Source organism: Pleurodeles waltl, chromosome 4_2, assembly GCF_031143425.1.
Source record: "Pleurodeles waltl isolate 20211129_DDA chromosome 4_2, aPleWal1.hap1.20221129, whole genome shotgun sequence".
Classification (NCBI taxonomy): domain Eukaryota; kingdom Metazoa; phylum Chordata; class Amphibia; order Caudata; family Salamandridae; genus Pleurodeles; species Pleurodeles waltl.
Window position 1 is genome coordinate 72237855 of NC_090443.1, and position 23384 is coordinate 72261238.

Genomic DNA, 23384 nt, shown 5'->3' on the forward strand with positions numbered 1-23384 from the left:
CATCATATGAGTTCTCTTCAACAATGTCTCTCTCGTCAGTGGTCTCAGGCACAGGGTCAAATGGAAGATCTAGTGTTGTTGGACCGCCAGACTTCTCTCTCCGTACATTGGTAAAATACCACAAAATTCATAAAGGGTTGGCTCATTGTACAGGGAGTGCAGAATTATTAGGCAAATGAGTATTATGACCACATCATCCTCTTTATGCATGTTGTCTTACTCCAAGCTGTATAGGCTCGAAAGCCTACTACCAATTAAGCATATTAGGTGATGTGCATCTCTGTAATGAGAAGGGGTGTGGTCTAATGACATCAACACCCTATATCAGGTGTGCATAATTATTAGGCAACTTCCTTTCCTTTGGCAAAATGGGTCAAAAGAAGGACTTGACAGGCTCAGAAAAGTCAAAAATAGTGAGATATCTTGCAGAGGGATGCAGCACTCTTAAAATTGCAAAGCTTCTGAAGCGTGATCATCGAACAATCAAGCGTTTCATTCAAAATAGTCAACAGGGTCGCAAGAAGCGTGTGGAAAAACCAAGGCGCAAAATAACTGCCCATGAACTGAGAAAAGTCAAGCGTGCAGCTGCCACGATGCCACTTGCCACCAGTTTGGCCATATTTCAGAGCTGCAACATCACTGGAGTGCCCAAAAGCACAAGGTGTGCAATACTCAGAGACATGGCCAAGGTAAGAAAGGCTGAAAGACGACCACCACTGAACAAGACACACAAGCTGAAACGTCAAGACTGGGCCAAGAAATATCTCAAGACTGATTTTTCTAAGGTTTTATGGACTGATGAAATGAGAGTGAGTCTTGATGGGCCAGATGGATGGGCCCGTGGCTGGATTGGTAAAGGGCAGAGAGCTCCAGTCCGACTCAGACGCCAGCAAGGTGGAGGTGGAGTACTGGTTTGGGCTGGTATCATCAAAGATGAGCTTGTGGGGCCTTTTCGGGTTGAGGATGGAGTCAAGCTCAACTCCCAGTCCTACTGCCAGTTCCTGGAAGACACCTTCTTCAAGCAGTGGTACAGGAAGAAGTCTGCATCCTTCAAGAAAAACATGATTTTCATGCAGGACAATGCTCCATCACACGCGTCCAAGTACTCCACAGCGTGGCTGGCAAGAAAGGGTATAAAAGAAGGAAATCTAATGACATGGCCTCCTTGTTCACCTGATCTGAACCCCATTGAGAACCTGTGGTCCATCATCAAATGTGAGATTTACAAGGAGGGAAAACAGTACACCTCTCTGAACAGTGTCTGGGAGGCTGTGGTTGCTGCTGCACGCAATGTTGATGGTGAACAGATCAAAACACTGACAGAATCCATGGATGGCAGGCTTTTGAGTGTCCTTGCAAAGAAAGGTGGCTATATTGGTCACTGATTTGTTTTTGAATGTCAGAAATGTATATTTGTGAATGTTGAGATGTTATATTGGTTTCACTGGTAATTATAAATAATTGAAATGGGTATATATTTTTTTTTGTTAAGTTGCCTAATAATTATGCACAGTAATAGTCACCTGCACACACAGATATCCCCCTAACATAGCTAAAACTAAAAACAAACTAAAAACATTGAGTACATGGTTGTTGTTCAATAATAAAATTAATCCTCAAAAATACAACTTGCCTAATAATTCTGCACTCCCTGTAGATCCTGTGCCTCAGATTACTCTCAACAACAGATGCCTCAAACAACGGTTGGGGAGCTCACGGTCTCTTCATATAAATTACCTCGAACTGCAAGCAATATTCTTGCAATGAAAACATTCCTTCCACTATTGCAACATAAAACAGTGTTGATATGTACAGACAATATGACTGCCATATACTATCTCCAGAAATGGGGGTGGGGGCACAATCTCAACAAATGTCCCAACTATTACAATCAACATGGAAATGGGCGATTCATCACCATATTCACGTAGTGGCACAATATCTCCCAGGGACAGATAACCACTTAGCAGACCTACTAAGCAGGATGCATCAACAAACACACAAATGAGAACTCCACCCACAAGCCTTTCAACAATACTTCACAAAATGGGGAACCCTCAAATAGATCTGTTCGCAACAAACCAAAACACGAAAATGCCAAAACTTCACCTCCAGGTACCCACGCCCTCAGTCCAAGGGCAATGCTCTATGGATGAGTTGGTCAGGGATATTTGCTTACACTTTTCCCCCTACCCCACTCTTACCATTCCTAGTACGGAAGATAAAACAACCTTCCCTCACCATGATCTTTGTGGCCCTGACATGGGCACGTCAACCATGGTACACAACACGTCTGGAACTTTCGGTTGTTCCTTATCAAAAGCTTCCCAACAGACCAGATCTTCTGACCCAAAAACAGGGACAGATAAGACATCCAAATCCCAAATCACTCATCCTAGCGATATGGCTCCTGAAGTCAAAGAATTTGGGTATTTACATTTACCTCAAGAATGTATGGATATCCTTAAACAAGCACACAAACCTACCACTAGACATTGCTATGCAGCAAAATGGATACGTTTTGTTTGTTATTCTCAACAAAAAACATTGACCCTCTTCAACCAACAGTACAGGGCATTGTACATTATTTATTACAATTACAAAAGTCAAATTTAGCCTTCACATCTATTCTCTTACATTTAGCTGCTATAGCTGCATATCTGCAAAATAGACAACATATTTCCTTGTTTAGAATTTCATTTATCAAAGCATTTATGGAAGGACTAAAAAGAATAATTCCACCAAGGATTCCTCAGGCTCTATCTTGGAACTTAAACATTGTACTCACAAGACTCATGGTTCCAACATTTGAGCCGTTTCACTCCTGTCCATTTCAGTACCTTTCATGGAAAGTAGCATTCTTAATTGCTATCACCTCTCTTACTCGTGTCAGAGAGTGTCAGGTATTAACTTTAGAAGAACCTTTCTTTCAGGTTCATAAAGAAAAGATTGTACTAAGAACAAATCCAAAATTTCTTCCAAAAGTCATTTTGCAATTTCATATTAATGAAACAGTAGAATTGCCAGTTTTCTTCCCAAAACCAGAATCCGTGGCAGAAAAAGCTCTACATACTCAAGATGTCAAAATAGCTCCTATGTACTATATAGACAGGGCAAAAGATTTTAGGAAAACAGAACAACTTTTTGAGGCTTTCTCATTACCATACAAAGGAGACCCAATATCTAAAACAAACATAGCAAGATGGATAGTCAAATACATTAAAACTTGCTATACTAAAGCTAAAAGACAATTACCTGTACCACCTAGGGCACATTCCACTAGGTGCACCTATGTTCTTTTTAGGTAACATACCTATGGCATACATTTGTAAAGCAGCAACATGGTCTACAACACACACATTTACTAAACATTATTGTGTAGACGTCTATGCCAGACAACAGGCAAATGTTGGATAAGTTGTACTTAAAACACTTTTTCAAACAATTGCAACCTCTACACACTAGCCACCGCTTTATGGAGGGACTGCTTTACAGTCTATGCTCAGCATGTGTATCTACAGCTACACATGCCATTGAACGGAAAATGTTACTTACCAGTATACATCTGTTCGTGGCATGTAGTGCTGTAGACTCACATGCACCGTCCCTCCTCCCTGGAAGTGTGTACAGATTGCAATTTAATTTGTGTGTGTGTGTGTGTATATATATATATATATATATATATGTGTATACACATACACACACACTAATACGTAAATACATTGCATGGACATCTTTTATATCCTACAATATACTCTTTTCACTACCTCACTCTCCCGCTCGCGGACAAACAATCTAACAAAGGACTCTATGCCCATGCGCAGTTTTTCCGAGAGGAGGTGTCACTCGATCCTGTGACTCGAAAACTTTCTAGTTGTACTACTCCAAACCCAACACTAGATGGAGAGTTTATGCACAGCATGTGAATCTACAGCACTACATGCATGCCACAAACAGATTTCTACTGGTAAGTAACATTTTCCTTCTCCAGGAGACTCTTACCTAACAGTAGATTCATTTTGCGAGATTGATAAAGTATTCTTCTTTTGCTGTGAAAGTTTTGCGCAACCTGTTTTCTTGCATTCTGCTTGGCATATACTACTTGCCACTTTCTTTAAGTGTGGAATCACGATCCCATGCAGTGGACAGGAGCTGGGCAAACAACTAAGGGATAATTACCCTCATGTTAATCCTTCCTCTTCAGCTCTTAGGTTTTTCACTTTCAGTGCTTCAACTGCAAATATCAGAAAAAACAAAATTTGAGGTGGTGATGCATGCATAGGTACTCTGGACCTGTGTTTGTGGAATAAAGTTTACTCTGGGGAAGGGGGAGTTAAAATATTTTAAGTTGTGGCTATTTTTTCTCGGTACTAAAGTGATGGAAGGAACATTGTCGCTGAGTTGTAAAACAGAACTGTTCTAAAATTAAGCTGATGTGCCTTTTTCTGTTCAAACCAGGACGTGAGACAAAAACACAATCTGACTTCTATGGAGAGTCATTGCTTTACCAGTTTGACCAGTTTGTTTGCTCAATCTAAGTACAGAAAATGTAAAACTGATTGTCCATTGATGTCTTTCTCCTCCTTTCAAATTCTCACCAAGGCTCCTTTGAATGGTCTTTGGGTTGTTTGGTGTTCGTCTTCTCCCTCAAGCAGTGCATAGAAATTGTTCATTAAAAGTCACTGCAGAACTGATGTTTCCTCCTTTCATGACCCTAGCCAGTGCCAAACCCTTCTGCTCCTGCAATAATGTCTGTTCCTTCCAGGATCTAAGCCAGTGCCATACCTGGACTAACCACTAGGGTTTCCTCTTGCAGAAGTGTTTGGTCCTTCATTGGCCTCAGCCATTGCTATACTGAGACTGACCATAGGGTAACAATGCTACATCAGTATCTGTCTGTAAATCCCTTCCAATTGAGGCAAATCCCTGCACTGCTGATTGATCCCCTCCAACTGCAACCTCATTCTCCTTCATTCCAGAGGATCCCAAACATAATTTCTACAACAGAGCACATCAATTTTTACAAAACCAGAAACATGGTATTTCCTCTTTTTTTCTACTGTTGTGTTAGTATGACAAATGTCTTTCTTTTCAAAGGGCCTCATCCGAAACCAGACAGCCAGGTTAAGTGGACCAGATTTGCAAAGGTAGGGAACATAGCCTGGGAACCTGGAGTGGGCTGCTGTATGTTACCTTACTTGTCCGTGTTTTTTGCACAGAGAACTCCTCCCCCTTTACGTCTTTTCATACCCACAGGTAGCCCACCCTGGTGTTTACTTTGTGGTTGCATATTTGTTCTGCTGTTTCTGTCATCCTCTTGTTTTTGGATTTTTCCTTCATACAACTTAATCTATTTACTGCTGAAGATCTGTTCTCTACAAAACAGTGCATACAGCTGGGTCAGCCCCATTGCTCATGATCGAATACTTTCTTGTCACTTATTTCAATGACTTTCCTCCCTAGTTTTGTTTTTGTCCCACCCCGGGAGCATAGTTTCTTTATCATCCTTTTGTTTGATGGTATAGATACCCTGATGACTTCAGGAAGCTGTTTTGACGTTCATGTTTTAGCTCTCCATCGGAGAGCACATGACTTTTCTTGTTTTCTCTCTATCCATTCTCTTCCTGCTACTTGGCACAAACACACCCTCGTTGGTTGCTCCCCCACGTTTCTCTTTCTACATGTAGCTTCTTTTATTTTATTGCTCCCTAGGTCTCATTTCCCAGACAGCTTTTAGCTGTTGTGGACCAAACCAAAAACTTACTGTGGACTTGGGGCCTACCAGTAGCTTAGCATTGGTTGGCCTTGTCATTCTTATTTGCTTGCTTCTTATTCAGTGGCTTTCTTGCCTCTTCTGATTGTCTCAACCTTAGATCATACGCTCTTTACCTTCCTTTTAACTGGCTGACCTTCCACTACTCATGTTTAGGGAGAAACTTCTTTCTTTGGCTTTTAGCACTCCATTAGAGCACATGTAATTCTTCGCTCTCTCTCTCATGTGCTGCTTCTAACCCACCATAAGCACTATGCACTCCATGATCCTCCCTCCACTCACTTTCACTCTCATTTTCTGTTTTTCTTGTCCCTTTTCCCTGCCACGGTTTTTTATTTTTATTTTTATTTAATTCCTTCCCTGCCCTGCCCCCACATGGATTTAAGAGCGCACAATACTCCCCTGGTCCACTCCCCGTTGTTTGCCCTCACCTGTTCCACACCTGCTCCTTCATCGTTCCCCCACTCCTCGCAGTCCTTACATTTAAAAAAAAATAAATTGGAGGGCCTCACAGCTCTTATTTACTGCTGAGCTGTTTCACCATAAGAAGTGCACTTTTGTGCAAGTGATTTTTTTTTTACTTACCTCTCCAAGTAGCACCTGCTCTCTTGGTGGTAAATAAATACATAAAAGGGCCATCACATTATTTAGTAGGCACGCTTGTGTCGTTAAGCATGCTTTTGCAATGGCATGGCAACTGCTTGATGTTATTGGGCCACTTGTTTTCCTGCTGCTCTGCTGCTAAGTTAGATTTGCAGAGCGTCCTTGCATAGAATTAATTTGTTAATTTACTGTTAAATTAACAATAAAATATAACAAAAATTAAAGTCACAAGATGGCAACCAATCGTGAGCACCTATGCTCACATGCCCACAATCATTTTTCATAGAGTTTATTATACTTGGGCGAAATAATCAAAGATGGCAACCGTCTATCACCTCCCCTGTATGCCTACATGCATGAGGGCACACGTACTAGCATCTTGGATTTTTTTTTTTTTTTTTTTTACAAAGTATAAAAAAGTATTCCATAATAGCTCCTGGCTTCCGCAGGCACTTATGTGCATAAACACTGCCACTCAGAAGTGCTTCTTCTTAATCTTTTTTGAAAAGGTAACGCATCATGCTTTTTTATAAAGCTTTAAAAAAGCATGCCTAGATGGCTCCTGTATGTACACAGGGCTGCTATCTGGGGGAAAACACATTGCCAAAGCCGGTAGCACTCCTCCTCCATTTGAAAGCCAAAGCCTATTGGCTTTAGGAATCTTTTATTTCAGTCCTTCTGTCCTCAATATAAAAGCATGGTTTCTCATCAGATTCGTCTACAAAGATGGTGTTGGCACCAAAATGGTTCTTGGAAGTGAGGCTTTGCCATTAATTACTTTCTTGACACCAAGCAACTTCAAAACAGGTAATTCTTACAGATAACTTTCCTTCTTTTTCTTCACCTTTCGGTAGGTCTGTCCCCTCCTGTAGCTCATTTCCATTGTGTAGATGCCACATCTTCTTCGTCAGCTGTCCTTTCCGTATTCTCTTGAATCTACCTTTCCATTAGTTTTCTTTGGCTTTCTAACCCTGTGGACACTATCTTCCCATACAGGAAAATCTATCCGGATTGGGCTTCTCCTTTTGGACCTGGTTTGATGGGGTCCTGGAACTGGTGAAGATACATCTGGAGGATATCTGGAATGATGGGTAGGTGAAGAAGTTCAGATATGAGACCTGCAGTAATGCTCTACTTTGGCACAACAGCTACCCTGCCAAGCAGGACATTTTCTGTACTGATAAGTTCAGCCACTTCCAAGAATGTTATTCCCACAGCTGTTCAAGGTCACCCATACTAAGTGTGAGGCATTTTCGTGGGTCTTGGGGAAGGCAGAGGTTGCCAGCTGTAACCTTTGTCGGTACTGTGGTTTACTACTGTGTTGCAGGGCCACAATAATCGTGAAGTCCATGTGAATAATCAAAATGATGATACTCTTCAGGCACTTAACTCTCTCAGGAAAGAGGTGCTAATTAGCCAAAGCTAATAGCAGGAGGTGGTAGAGTTTAGAGACTGGATCATTGTGACTTAATAGTGTGGTCAGTAACCTCAATGTCCAGTCATTTTTATAAAAGGGAAAGAATAATTAGTACCAGAGGGCATTAAGACTAAGCCTGATCACTCAAATATTTGACTTCCCCTGCTCCGGTCCCACTCAGATTGACTCCGTATGAGGATGTACAACATATAGTGCTATCCGACTCCAATCTGAATCTGCTGCCACCCCGACCGAAGTTGCACCCAGCATGCAACCTTTTGGCAATCCCTCTGACTCCAGTCCCTTACCCTTACTGCACGAAAGGGGCCAGACGTTTACATAACTTATTTGACACAGATTCTGACAATGACAACTATGATGATGGAGGCGATTATGTTCTGCAGTATGAGATGGATGACTGGTATGAAGAGCTTCAAGTTGTCACTGAGACTGACACTTTGTCTGATACTGGCCTTGTGTCTCCCCATGTCCTGATACAGAGGAAATAACCTCTTTTGCAATGCCAAGGGCAGCTGAAGTAATACATCTACATTTCAGAGATGGAAGTGCAAATCAATGTTTGGATGAAGTTTTGCAACCTGGCTAGGCTCACACTGAGCCACTGTTAACATTCAATGAGGCAGTTACTGATACCTTTTTAGGCACTTATGTCAAATCTGTGTCAGAACCTCTTCAGGGCGGCCCGTCAGTAGAGAGGTTGTCTGTTGCCATTGTCCTGTGCCAGGCGACCTAGACTTCCTAACCCAGCATCCCATTCCAAAGATCGGTCAGGACCATCTGCCTCCTTGGTTGTTACTCCCATGCCCTTTGGGATATAGTAGCTTCAGTTTTACTGGCTATTCCAGGCGATCTTCGGGCATCGCTCATGCAGGCTATTCAGGAAGGTTGTGATGTGGTGAAGATTGTGATAAGCTCAGGACTAGACATGGCTAATTGCCTAGGACATGCCATGTGCACCACTGTGGCTCTCCATCGTCACACCTGGATGAGGTGCACAGATTTCTCCAGGGGGTACAGTTCTCCTTAATGAACAAACCTTTTGATGAATCTCGCCTTTTTGGGGATAAAGCAGATTCAGCTTTCTAGAGTTTTAAAGACATCAGAGCCTCAGCACGTTCCTTGGGCCTGTCTGCTCCTAAAAGGTAATTCCATCAGTGTAGGAGCCTGAGCTGACAGTGCACTGAGGTGTACTAAACAGACCTCAGTGCCAGTGCTCTTTTCTTAACACAAAGTGTGTCTTACTGTTCCACAATTGGCCCAGGGCTTTAGCACCTTTAGCACCTCTGTAAGGCCTTAGTAAATGGTACCCCTGCACCTAGGCCTGGCTACTAAAGAGGGTCCCTAAGGGTTGCAACCTATTTTGTGCCACCCTAATGGACCCACGCACAAATAGTACACAGCTTTGTATTGCAGACTGCATGTCAGGGTGCAAACACTGAGTAAAAACACAACATGGCAGACACATTGTTGTACCATGCCAAAGTCACTGCATGCTTTATATGGGAGTCACGCCTACAACAGGCCTTAAGAGCCCTAAGGCAAGGTGCTTTGTGATATCTGTGAAGACATATCTGCATGAGCAGATATGCCCCTATGATGTCTGGTTCTATTCCTAGACATTGCAAGTTACCAGGCAGCTATCGTAAAGCATGTACTGGACACTGGTCAGCACAAGTGACCCAGCTGCATGATGGCTGCTCGGAAAATAGTGGTGTTTGGTATCAAACACCTCATCTTAATAAATCCATACTGATACCAGTATTGGATTTATTATGACATGCACCCAGAGGGCATCTCAGAGGTGCCCACTGAAACCTACTAGTCTTTTAGTGTGCTGGCTGGGTGGTTTCGACCAGCCTGCCACCACAGACGAGTTTTTGACCCCCTGGAGGTGAGATCCTGGGGTCAGAAACAATGCCTGTTCTGGCAGGAGGTGTTATCACCTCTGCCTACAGGATGGTTAGTACATCCACATACCAAGGCCAGGAACTTTAGAGTCCCTGCCACTTTTGGTATGCGACCCCCCATCTTCTCCCAGACCTGGGAGAGGCAACCCCCTGCCCTGTGGCCCATTTGGCACCTGGACAGGCGGGAAAATTAGCTATGCAGAAGGTGTGTTGCATTGTCAGGCTGGATACACCACAAGGGTGGCCAGCCTGAAGTAAACATAAAATTATAACTCCACCATCGTGTGTGTGGTGGAATTAGGAATTCTGGGACAGGGTGACGCCCACTACCCAAAGGAAGTGGTCATCTAGGGGGTGTAGTGACCCCAGGGATAGTCAGCCCATTGGCTACCACCCTACACTCTCCTTAATGCACCGAAGTTGAGTATTTAGGGGACCCTGGGATAACAGTACTTAAGGTTCGCTGGACTAAAGAAGAAGAAGAACCCAAAGAGCTGCTAACAGGAAGAACTGAGGAGCAGCAACTGACTTGGCCGCAACCTTGCCGGCCTGCCTGCTGTCCTCCACAGTTGGGCCAAAGAAGATTCGTCCGGCAGCTGTTCTGCCTCCAGAAACCTGGAGGACTGCCAGCACGTTGAGAAGTAACCAGGATCTCTCATGGCGTATCAGAGCTGCTTCCCTGCACCCTGCGGGCACCAAAGAAGACTGACGAGGACTCCGGATTGCCAAAACCCGACACCAGACAGCACCACTGCATCTTTGCCCCGCAGCCCGAGTTGAAGTGGGCCAACAGTGCCAGCATGGTTCCTAGTGCCTCCAGAGCAAAAGCCCACCTTGGGTTTGCCAGCAGTGGACTTCCCAATGCTGCCCGCAGCCTCTTTGTGCAGGCCCCTCTACGATGGCGACGAAAACCTAATGCCTCAAGACACCTCTGCATCTGCCCCCCCTCACCCAAGGAAAAGAGGACCAAAGGTGTCCCTACTTCCCCGAGCATCATGAGAGCTGAGCCCCACTGTTGCTTCGGGCAAACTGTCTCCCCAATCCTGCTTGCAGCCTGTTTCAAACCACACTGATCTCTATTGATGTGAATGGGACACCCGACACCGTATCACACCTCTGCACCTGGATGCCCCAGAGCCTCCAGAGGTGATCTCTTGGTGTGGCCTTGGACCTTGCCCCATACTCCCTTTAAGTCCCAGGAAACAGTCCCGATGTTGCTGTTAAGTGCCCAAATGCAATGCATGTTTTTCCCCATAGGCTAACATTACAATCCAGAAGTTGCACTATATCAACTTTTGAAACGTATAAAAGTGTATATCTTGAAAAGTACTTACGTGATGATCTTGGTATCCAAATTCATATAAAAATAAGTGTTATTTTTATAACTTGGTATCAGATTTCTTTGAGTGTGTGTCTTGCTTACTGGCTCTGTGTGTGGATAAATGCTTAACACTGTCCTCTAATAAGCCTAATTGCTCACCCACACTAGCACGAAAGAGGGCTTTTAGGGTTATATTAACCTCTGTCAGCCAATAATGGCCACCCTGGAATGTCTGCATAGTGTCCCCATACCTTGGTACACTACATCAAAAGCCAACTTCCTACAAACAACAGTTTCAACCTCTTTATGGCTACGGTAGAGAGTTCTGTGTCCGTCAAATCCAGGCTTCGTCTCCAGCACACCAGATTTTTCAGCCATTTGGCAGCCAAGGCTGCTGCTCCAAGAGGCTGTTATGACAGCAGAGACAATATTCAGCTCATTCCCCCCTCCCCTCCAGTGGCAGCAACCAACAAACCCTCTTTAGTGTGTCCATGGCATTACACAACCACCCTGTTGGTAGGCAGGATCAATATGTTTGAAGCATGTGTATGGCTGTAGATAAACATGCTGTGCATACTCCTGCCATCTAGTGTTGGGCCTGGATGTGTGCAAGTTGTTTTTCTTCCAAGAAGTCTTCTGTGTCACAAGGTACTGTGACTCCTCTTTGTAATAAGGCACATGGTTATCAACTCTATTGTGAGATTGGTTTCTTTCCGCTGTCGAGTTTGGATGTGTGCCCCTGTGCTCCGGGTCGACACGGTTGAGGTGCTCTTTTTGGCCCGAGCAGTTCCTTCCCTCCATCAGTATTGTACTTTGATTGCATCTCCCTTACTCAGTCTCCGGTTGACGTTCGATTACTACGCTCGAGCGGAGTCCGAGTCGACCGTGGCCCCTGCTGGGGCTTGCCTGTGGGGCCAACGGGCATGGTCTCCTCTCAGTCACGTCTCTCCACCATGCTTCGATGGTGATGGAATAGACTCCATTCTACACCCCAGACCTTTTTGGTTCCGAGGACATTGAGGAGGAAGATCATCCACAACTTTCCGCTACAGATGAAGAGGCTTTCTCCCCTCAAGAATGTTGTGGCTCCCACCTTGAGATCGAGGCCATTCTGCCAGCCCAGCAGTTTGAGTATGGCACCCCATATCCCCAACAACACCATCTACCCAAGCAGCCTACAGCTAAAGGGCATTCAGCCACTCTGGAACTCCAGAGTCAGGCTTTCAAGCCTCCATGACCTTCGGGCCATGGCTGGCACTGACAAATCTCTTCGGTTGCCCAGTCTAACTCTGGCTCAGCACCAAAAAAGCCATCCAGACTGAACGCTTTGGCGCTGGCTACACCAGCACGGAGCTGACCCTTGGCACCAACCTCAGCCTTCTTGGCACTGACCAGAACTTCAGCATCGAAACTGAAGATACCTTGGAGCTGAGACCTCAGGGTATGCCAGCAAGTCCAATACTGGTGCAGTTGAGCTGATTCTCCATAAGTTCCAGGAGGATATTGACTCATGGCAGAAACAGCTGTTCATTCACCCCCACATGGACTGCACCATAGCCCACCTTTGTGACCCTGCTGCTCCACCCTCAAAATATTAGCTGTCCTTCGAGGAAGGCTTGGCCATTCCAGTTCTGGCAAAACAACACAAAAATGTGGATAAGGCTACCAGCCTCTTACGCCATGAACAATCATCCCCACACCCTGTTCCTGAGCCTTAACCTTTCCTGCCTGCTTCTCCAGGGGACTCTCTTGACATTGCACATTAGAGGTCTCCACGTGCTGACATCGGTGGCTGTGTGGGTGTGGGGTGGGGTTGGGGGCATTTTGATACTCCACCACAATATGACCCATAGGACCTGTATGATGTAGACCCACCAGGGGGGAAAAGGCCCCTGACCTTAACCCCGCCCACCCCTCCACTCTGGGTGATTCCATGTCTTATCAGAAACTCATAGGTAGGGTTGCCTCCTTTCATAAAGTAGAACTCCACACTTAACCATTTGAGGAGAATGCAGTCAGCTCCCACCGACCCTCTCGTGGTCACTGCTGTCTGTGAGTGAGCCAGCTCCCAAGCCAGCAGGAATGCCCTGCCACCAGAAAAAGAAAATAAATGCTTAGATGTGGCAGGGAAAAGAGTGGTTGTGCAATCAGCCAACCAGTGGCGTATAGCTAATTCTGTCAGCCTTCCAGCCAGATATGATCGTGTCCACTGGGACGAAATGGAGGAGGTCCTCAAATAACTCCCAGAAGAGTATTGCAAAAGGGGACACCACTTTGTTTCAGAAGGAAAGCTCATATCCAACACCTTCATTCTCTGTGTTCAAGATGCAGCAGACTCCGTTGTCAGGGGGTAAATTCTTGTGTTGTAATACGCAGACACATCTGGCTCCGTATTTCTGGATTTAAGCCGGAGGATCAGCAGAACCTTGTTGAGCATGCCCTTTGATAGAGAGCATTTCTTTGGTCCATATGTGGACCAAACCTTTCAGAAGATCAAAAGAGATATGGAAACAGCCAAAGTGATGGGGCTACTTCAAAAGCCTGTTCCCTGTGACTCGTTTCACCGTACCTCTTACTGTAGAGCAGAGGTCTTCAAACTGGGGGACGGGCCCCCCTAGGGGGGCCTGAAGTGATCCCAGGGGGGCCCCAGACTCTGGCCAAAATAAATATTATACAGATAACAGGCCTTTGTTTTAAGCAGAAGCATGTTATTGCAGTTTTAAAAAGGTAACAGTACTTAACTGCAATGTTTAAATAGGTTTAGACATATTTAAACATTGCCATGTTTAGAAAATAATGGTGACAAATTCTGAGGGGGGCCCAATGATTTTTATTTTTCAACTGGGGGGGCGCGGCATTAAAAAGTTTGGAGACCTCTGCTGTAGAGGCTCAAATACTTCCTCCCTGAAGCCTCCATGCCCTTTCAGCAAACCCAGGGCCAGCAGTTCTTCCCCACATTATTTTAGAGGGTCTTATAAGGGAAACCATTCTAGAGGCAAGGGTAACTCCCCGAAAAGAGCTCCACTCACTACCAAGCCCTGACTTGCCCCTTCTTCCCCACGACCATGCAACACCACAAGGCTTCTTTCCCACATTTCAAACTGTCACCTCAGACTAGCGGGTGCTGGATATTATGCAACATGTTTATTGGCTGGAGCTCACTGCCACACATTCCACCTTGCAAGCACAGACTCTCACCAGAGAGCAGATTACTTAAAGAGGAGGTCAAATTGCTCCTCCTCAAATGCACTATAGAACCTGTCCCCTGCCATCAGCAGGGCATGGAAGTGTACTGACTGTACTTCCTAATACCCAGAAAAGACAGGTCCTTCTGGCCCATTCTTCACCTCAGGCCCCTAAACGAATAGATCCTGTCAGAGCATTTCCATGTGGTTACCCTTCAGGTTGTCATTCTGCTTCTCCTGCAAGGAGACTTAATGGCTGCGCTCGACCTTAAGGATGCCTATTTCCACATGCCAATATATCAGGCTCATCGCTGGTATCTCAGGTTTGTGGTTAGTGGAAGGCATTACCAATTCAAAATGCTCCCATGTGGGGTCACTACTGCACCTTGGGTTTTACTAGGAGCCTTGCGGCGATGGCCGCACACCTGCGCAGACAGGCGTCCAAGTGTTCTCTTATCTGGACGACCAACTGATCAAAAGTGCCACCCACCAGCAGTGCCTCTCACAGGTCACAATCAACTACCTTCATCGCCTAGGGTTTACAGTTAGCACCACAGAATCCCAACCCCACCTAGGGGCTACTCTCAACTTGGAGGTTGGCATAGCATATCCAAATCCTGCAAGGATCCAGTTCTTTCACTTCCAGCTAAATCAGCAACTTAGTTATGCGCTGTAGGAAGTTGGCTCTGCATGTTCTATTTCAAAGTAAGAAATAGCATGCACAGAGTCCAAGGGTTCCCCTTAGAGGTAAGATAGTGGCAAAAAGAGATCATTCTAATGCTCTATTTTGTGGTTGTATGGTCGAGCAGTAGGCTTATCAGAGGGTAGTGTTAAGCATTTGTTGTACACACACAGGCAATAAATGAGGAACACACACTCAGACAATTCCAGGCCAATAGGTTTTTGTATAGAAAAATATATTTTCTTAGTTTATTTTAAGAACCACAGGTTCAAGATTTACAAGTAATGCTTTAAATGAAAGGTATTTCACTGAGGAACTTTAGGAACTTTGAATTAGCAAAATAGCATATACAGTTTTCACATAAATGACATATAGCTATTTTAAAACTAGACAGTGCAATTTTCAACAGTTCCTGGGGGAGGTAAGTGTTTGTTAGTTTTTGGCAGGTAAGTAAACCACCTACGGGGTTCAGGTTTGGGTCCAAGGTAGCCCACCGTTGGGGGTTCAGAGCAACCCCAAAGTTACCACACCAGCAGCTCAGGGCCGGTCAAGTGCAGAGGTCAAAGTGTTGCCCAAAATGCATAGGCTTCAATGGAGAAGGGGGTGCCCCAGTTCCAGTCTGCCAGCAGGTAAGTACCCGCGTCTTCGGAGGGCAGACCAGGAGGGTTTTGTAGGGCACCGGGGGGGACACAAGTCAGCACAAAAAGTACACCCTCAGCGGCACGGGGGGTGGGTGCAGTGTGCCAACAGGCGTCGGGTTTGCAATAGGTTTCAATGGGAGACCAAGCGGTCTCTTCAGCGATGCAGGCAAGGGGGGGGGCTCCTCAGGGTAGCCACCACCTGGGCAAGGGAGAGGACCACCTGGGGGTCGGATCCTTCAGGTCCTGGGGGCTGCGGGTGTAGTGTCTTTACCAGGCGTCGGGTCTTTGAAGCAGGCAGTCGCGGTCAGGGGGAGCCTTGGGATTCCCTCTGCAGGCGTCGCTGTGGGGACTCAGTGGGGTCAACTCTGGTTAGTCACGGTCTCGTAGTCGCCGGGGAGTCCTCCCTGTGGTGTTTGTTCTCCACAAGTCGAGCCCGGGGCGTCGGGTGAAGAGTGCAAAGTCTCACGCTTCCGGCGGGAAACGTGTGTTGTTTCAAAGTTGCTTCTTTGTTGCAAAGTTGCAGTCTAAAAGTCAGAGCCACCTCAGCTCAGGACACTTTAGGGGCTGTCCTGACTGGCCAGTGACTCCTCCTTGTTTTTCTCATTATCTCCTCCGGCTTTGCCGCCAAAAGTGGGGCCGAGGCCGGAGGGGGCGGGCAACTCCACTAGCTGGAGTGCCCTTGGGTGCTGTAACAAAGGGGGTGAGCCTTTGAGGCTCACTGCCAGGTGTTACGGTTCCTGCAGGGGGAGGTGAGAAGCACCTCCACCCAGTACAGGCTTTGTTACTAGCCACAGAGTGACAAAGGCACTCTCCCATGTGGCCAGCAACATGTCTGGTGTGTGGCAGGCTGCTAAAACTTGTCAGCCTACACGGGTAGTCGGTTAAGGTTTCAGGGGGCACCTTTAGGGTGCCCTCTGGGGTGTGTGTTACAATAAAATGTACACTGGCATCAGTGTGCGTTTATTGTGCTGAGAAGTTTGATACCAAACTTCCCAGTTTTCAGTGTAGCCATTATGGTGCTGTGGAGTTCGTGCATGACAGACTCCCAGACCATATACTCTTATGGCTTCCCTGCACTTACAATGTCTAAGGTTTTGCTTAGACGCTGTAGGGGCATAGTGCTCATGCACTTATGCCCTCACCTATGGTATAGTGCACCCTGCCTTAGGGCTGTAAGGCCTGCTAGAGGGGTGACTTATCTATACCTGTAGGCAGTGTGAGGTTGGCATGGCACCTTGAGGGGAGTGCCATGTCGACTTAGTCTTTTTATCCCCACTAGCACACACAAGCTGGCAAGCAGTGTGTCTGTGCTGAGTGAGGGTTCCCCAGGGTGGCATAAGACATGCTGCAGCCCTTAGAGACCTTCCCTGGCATCAGGGCCCTTGGTACCAGGGGTACCAGTTACAAGGGACTTACCTGGATGCCAGGGTGTGCCAATTGTGGAAACAAAAGTACAGGTTAGGGAAAGAACACTGGTGCTGGGGCCTGGTTAGCAGGCCTCAGCACACTTTCAAATCATAACTTGGCATCAGCAAGGCAAAAAGTCAGGGGGTAACCATGCCAAGGAGGCATTTCCTTACATGCGCCTCCTAGGCTTGATGGCCTGCTGCATTCCCAGGGTACTTTTTGCCAATCTTCACATGCAGGAAGGCCTAGAGCAACAGTGGTCTCCAGCAGAGGGTCATTGGAATGATCTAGTGTTGATTGGCCACCGCACTTATCGCTCTGTGCAGGTGTTGAACACCAACAACCTGTTGCAGGAGCGGCCTTTCCTTGACCCAGATCTGCAAATATTTGTTACAGTGGACGCCTCACTTACGGGTTGTGGCGCACACTTAAAACATCTTACTGTCCAGAGTCAGTGGGAAGCCAAGTATCAGGTCATCCACATCAACTACCTGGTACTTCTAGTTATACACTTAGCATTGAAGACTTTCCTACCTCATCTGACAGGCAAGGTTGTACTTATCCAGTTGGATACCATGACAGCTATGTAATACCTGCAGAAACAAAGTGGTTGGTGGGGGGGAGGGGCGCTCGCTCTCCACAACTGTCTCACCTGCCCCAGAGCTTTTGCCGTTGGGCTCTCCACCACACAATTAATTTGCTAGCAGAGTATTTTGCAGGGATGGATGATTTTGCAGACCTCAGCAGGATGAGGCAACATGTCCCTGAGGGGAAACTCCACCCGTACGTCCTCCTCTGCTACTTTCACAGGTGGGAATTCCCACCGACAGACCAGTTCACAGCAGCAGAAAGCGCCAAATGCCAACATTTTGTCTCCAGATTCCCGCACTCACAGTCCAACTGCAATACACTGTGGATAAACTGGTCAGGGATATTTGCCTATGCTTTTTCTCCTCTCCCTCTTCCTTCCTTTGTGGTTTGGAAGCTTCAGCAGATGTCACTCATGCTTGTCCTGGTGGCACACTAACGGGCACACCAGCCCAAGTACACGACTCAGCTCAAACTCTCTGCTTCTGCAAAAAAGGCTCCAAACAATCTAGACCTTCTCACACAGAACCCTGGAGAAATCAGGCACCAAGGTGCTTAATCTTGCGATCTGACCCATGAAGTCTTAGAATTTGGATTCTTTAATCTTCCACCTGAATGCATGAGAATACTCCATGAAGCACACAGACCTACCACCTGCACCTGCTATGCAGCCAAGTGGAAATGATTTGCGTACTGCTGTTACTCAAAGGATATTTATCCTTTGAAAGCCACAACACATTGTCTGTTCTTATTTTACTTGCAGGCTTCTGGTCAAGCCCTTATCTCCATACAATTACACCTGGTCGCCATTGCTGCGTACCTTCAGAATAGATAACACATCTTTCTCTTCAGGATATTGGTGTAGGAAGCTGGCTCTATATACTATCTCAAAGTGAGAGATAGTGTGCACAGAGTCCAGGGGTTCCCCAAGAGTCTTGACAGAGGCAATAATAGATAATACTAATGTTCTATTTGTGGTAGTGTGGTCGAGCAGTTAGGCTTATCAGAGGGTAGTGTTAAGCATTTGTTGTACACACACAATCAATCAATCAATCAGTGTATTTGTAAAGCGCGCTACCACCTGGGAGGGTCTCAAGGCTCTGAGGGGTGGGGAGGGTGCTGCTACTGCTCAAATAGCCAGGTCTTGAGCCGCTTTCTGAAAGTCAGCAGGTCTTCCGTCTGTTGTAGGGGCACGGAAAGGTTGTTCCAGGTCTTGGCGGCGAGGTGGGAGAAGGATCTGCCTCTGGTAGTCGCTCTTCGGATGCGGGGGGCGGTGGCGGGGGCGAGGTCGGCTGAGCGGAGTTGGCGGGAAGGGGGGTAGAAGTTGAGTTGTCTGTTGAGGTAGGCTGGGCCGGTGTTGCGGAGCGCCTTGTCTGCGTGGGTGAGGAGCTTGAAGGTTATCCTTTTGTTGACGGGGAGGCAGTGTAGGTTTCTCAGAAGGGGAGTGATGTGGCTGTGGCGGTGGGCATCGAGGATCAGGCGTGCGGAGGCGAGTTGTATGCGTTGCAGTCATTTAAGGAGTTTGGCCGGGGCTCCTGTGTAGAGGGCGTTTCCGTAGTCAAGTTTGCTGCTGACGAGGGCTTGGGTGACTGTTCTTTTTATATCTGTGGGGATCCATCTGTAGATCTTGCGGAGCATGCGGAGGGTGTTGAAGCAGGATGAGGAGACGACGCCGACTTGCTCGGTCATGGAGAGTGTTGAGTCAAGGATGACGCCCAGGTTGCGTGCTTGGTTGGTGGGTGTTAGGGGTGCTTCTAGAGTGGTCGGCCACCAGCAGTCGTCCCAGGCTGAGGGGTTGGTGCCGAGGATGAGGACCTCTGTCACACACAGACAATAAGTGAAAACACACACTCAATGACAACTCCATGCCAATAGGTTTTTATATAGAAAAATATTATTTTCTTAATTAATTTTAGAACCACAAGATTCACATTGCAAGTAAGTACATTAAATGTAAGGTACTTTGTATAGGTATAGCTAGGGCTTTGAACCAAAACAGTAATGCACATAGTTTGTCATAAAATGGCAATAAGCTATTTTAAAAGTGGACACAGTGCAAAATTCAACAGTTCCCGGGTGAGGCAAGTACAGTTAGGATAATGAGGTAAGTAAAGCACTTACAAGTTCAGTCTCCAGGGCATAGGTAGCCCACCGTTGGGAGTTCAAGTCAACCCTGAACACCCAGCACCAGCAACACCGGGCCGGTCAGGTACAGAGGTCAAAGAGGAGCCAAAATAAGATGGGTGCCTATGGAGACGGGGTGCTCTGGTTCCAGTCTGCTGGCAGGTGAGTACTTGCGCCCTCGGGGAGCAGACCGGGGGGGGTTTAGTAGAGCACTGAGAGGGTCCCAAGTAGGCACACAAAGCACACCCTCAGCGGCACAGGAGTGGCTGGGTGCAGTGGGCAAATAGGACGTCGGGTTTGTAATAGGTTTCAATGGAGGGACTCGGGGATCACTGAGACATTGGAGGCAGGGCACAGGGGGGCTTCTCGGGCGAGCCACTGACTGAGCAAGGGGGAGGGCCGCCTGCTGGTCACTGCTGCACCCTGTTCTTCAGGGCCTAGAGGCTGCGGGTGCTGTGCTTCTTCCAGGCATCGGGTTTCTTCGTCCTGGGCAATCACGGTCAGGGGGGTCCTCGGGGTTCCCTCTGCAGGCATCTTCGGGGGGGGTGGGTGCAGAGATGTTAGCCCAGGGAGGACACGTCATCAGAGTCACCTGGGGATCCTCTCTGGGTCATTGGTTTCTCTGGACACTGGCCAGGGGTGTTGGTGCAGAGTGGTGGGAACTCAAGCTTCTGGAGTGAGGTGAGAGTCCCTTTAAAGATGGTTTCTTCTTGCTTGGTTGAACAGGTCCACAGTAGTTTCTTGGTCCTTTGTGGTTGCAAGGCAGTCCTCTGAGTCGGCAGAGGTCGCTGCTCCCGCAGGATGCGTTGCTGCTGCAGGTTCTCTGAAGTTGGAGACAGGCTGGTAGGGCTGGGGCCAAAGCAGTTGTCGTCTTCCTCCTTCTCTGATGGGCTTTTCAGCTAAGCAGTCCTTCTTCTTTGTAGGTCATCAGGAATCTGATTTCCTGGGTTCAGGGTCACTCCTAAATACAACATTTAGGGGTGTGTTAGGACTGGAGGGTAGTAGCCAATGGCTTCTGTTCCTGAGGGTGGGTACACCCTACTTGTGCCTCCTCCCTTAGGGAAAGGGGGCACATCCCTATTCCTGTTGGGCTAAATCCTCCAAAACCAGATGGAGGATTTTCTAAGGACGGAGTCACTTCAGCTCGGGTCACTTTAGGGGTGGACCTGGTTGAGGGGGTGACTCCTCCTTGTTTTTCTCCTTATCTCCCCTGACTTGCCGTCAAAAGTGGGGGCTGTGTCTGGGGGCTGGCATCTCCACTAGCTGGAGTGCCCTGGGGCACTGTGAAACCAGGCTTGAGCCTTTGAGGCTCACCGCCAGGTGTCGCAGTTCCTGCAGGGGGAGGTGTGAAGCACCTCCACCCAGGACAGGCTTTGTTCCTGGCCACAGAGTGCACAAAGGCACTCACCTCATGTGGCCAGAAACTGGTCTGGAAGTGTCAGGCTGGCAGAGACCGGTCAGCCTAGCGCTAGCAGTTGGGTTGGCATGCAGGGGGCATCTCTAAGATGACCTCTGTTATAATTTCTCAATAAATCCCACACTGGCATCAGTGTGGATTTATTGTGCTGAGAAGTTTGATACCAAACTTCCCATTATTCAGTGTAGCCATTATGGAACTGTGGAGTTCGTGTTTGACAACTCCCAGCCCATATGCTCTCTATGGCTACCCTGCACTTACAATGTCTAAAAATTGGCTTAGACACTGTAGGGGCATAGTGCTCATGCAGCTATGCCCTCAACTGTGGTATAGTGCACCTTGCCGTAGGGCTGTAAGGCCTGCTAGAGGGGTGACTTACCTATGCCACAGGCAGTGAGTTGTGGGCATAGCACTCTGAGGGGAGTGCCATGTCGACTTAGTCTTTTTCTCCCCACCAGCACACACAAGCTGTGAGGCTGTGTGCATGTGCTGAGGTGTCCCCAGGGTGGCATAATACATGCTGCAGCCCTTAGAGACCTTCCCTTGCCACAGGGCCCTTGGTACCAGGGGTACCTTTTGCAAGCGACTTATGTGTGCCAGGGCTATGCCAATTGTGGAGACAATATTTACAGTTTTAGGGAAAGAACACTGGTGCTGGGACCTGGTTAGTAGGGTCCCAGCACACTTTCAATCAAAGCTGGCAACAACAAAAGGCAAAACGTTAGGGGGTAACCATGCCAACAGTGACATTTTCCTACAACTGGTCACTAAAGGTTTTAAAGCTTTCATGGAGAGTCTTAAAAGAGCCATTCCTCCACGGATCCCATCGTCACCCTCATGAAATTTCAACATTCTACTCTCAGAACTCACGGCCCTCCTTTTGAAGCCTTCCATTTCCTCCACCTTCAGTTTCTCTCTTGAAAGGTGGCATTTCTGGTTGCTGTCACCTCACTGAGGCGTGTCAGTGAGCTTCAGGCATTAACCATGACACAACCTTTCTTCCAAGTACATAGGGATAGGGTTGTCCAGCACACCACCCCAAATTTCTCCCTGAAGTAGTATTTCACTTCCACTTTAATCCATTGATGTTTCAGTTTTTTCCCGCAACCTGATTAAGTTGCAGAACAAGCTCTCCATACTTTCGATGTAAAACAAACCCTCATGTACTATGTTGATAGAACCAGGCCACAGTAAGACGCAACAGGTTTTTGTTGATTTTCTTCAAACCCCATAACGTTAAGGTTCTATCCAATTCAGGCGCTGCCAGATGGATAACTAAAAGCATTCAGACACGCTTAGCTAAAACTAAAAGGACCTCCTCCTAGAGTACTCTCTACTTGAAAGAAAGGAGGCTCTATAGCCTTTTTTGGGAACATCCTTATAGCTGATATATTTAAGGCAGCTACCTAGTCCATAGCACATACTTTTACAAAAATTACTATGTGGATGTCCTAGCCTGCCAACTAGCTAATGTTGGAGAAGATTGAAAGAGTTTACGGGAAACTGTCTGACCAACACCCACTAAGTAGTCACCGCTTTTTGGGAGGACTTCTTTACAGTATTTGCATAGCATGTGTATCTACAGCCACGCATGCCTCAAACGGAAAATGTTACTTAACCTGTAAGCATTTGTTTGTGGTATGTAGTGCTGTAGATTAACATTCATCCATATATATATGTATGTATATATATGTATGTATATATATATATATACATATATATATATGTTCGATGGCATGTGTAGCTGCAGATACACATGCTGTGCATATCCCGCCATCTAGTGTTGGGCTCTGAGTGTTACAAGTTGTTTTTCTTTGAAGAAGTCTTTTCGAGTCACAGGACCGAGTGACTCCTCCCTTTCGGCTCCATTGCGCATGGGCGTCGACTCCATCTTAGATTGTTTTCTTTCCGCCATCGGGTTCCGACGTGTTCCTCTTCACTCCATATTTCGAATCGGGAAACTTTGAAAAGAATCAAAAAAAATTCGGTATTGTTTACGTTCGGTACCGGTTTAGTTTTATCGTATCGGCACCGGCATCAAGACCGCTTCGGTGGCCCTTCGGGGCTTCCGCTCTTCATCAAGGCCTGGTTGGCCAGACCACACCCGTCTTCGAACACTAATGGACCGGACCCCCTTCCGTTTCTGTCCTAAGTGTCACGCCAAGTATCCTTATACAGACCAGCAATGGGTCTGTAACCTGTGTTTGTCGCCCGAACACAGAGAGGATACTTGTGAAGCTTGCCGAGCGTTTCGATCCAAGAAGACCTTAAGGGATCGACGCGCAAGACGACTACAGA

At 46.9% G+C, this 23384-nt stretch overlaps 1 protein-coding gene across 2 annotated transcripts in view; it reads left to right on the top strand.

Annotated features, from left to right (window-relative positions):
- STAT2 (signal transducer and activator of transcription 2) overlaps window positions 1-23384 on the top strand; it is a 482775-nt gene that overhangs the window by 354329 nt on the left and 105062 nt on the right. For both annotated transcript variants that reach the window (XM_069230705.1, XM_069230706.1), the window contains exons 18-19: window positions 5098-5147; window positions 7373-7467. In XM_069230705.1, coding sequence (XP_069086806.1) covers window positions 5098-5147; window positions 7373-7467 — 145 coding nt within the window. The remainder of the gene's footprint in view (window positions 1-5097; window positions 5148-7372; window positions 7468-23384) is intronic.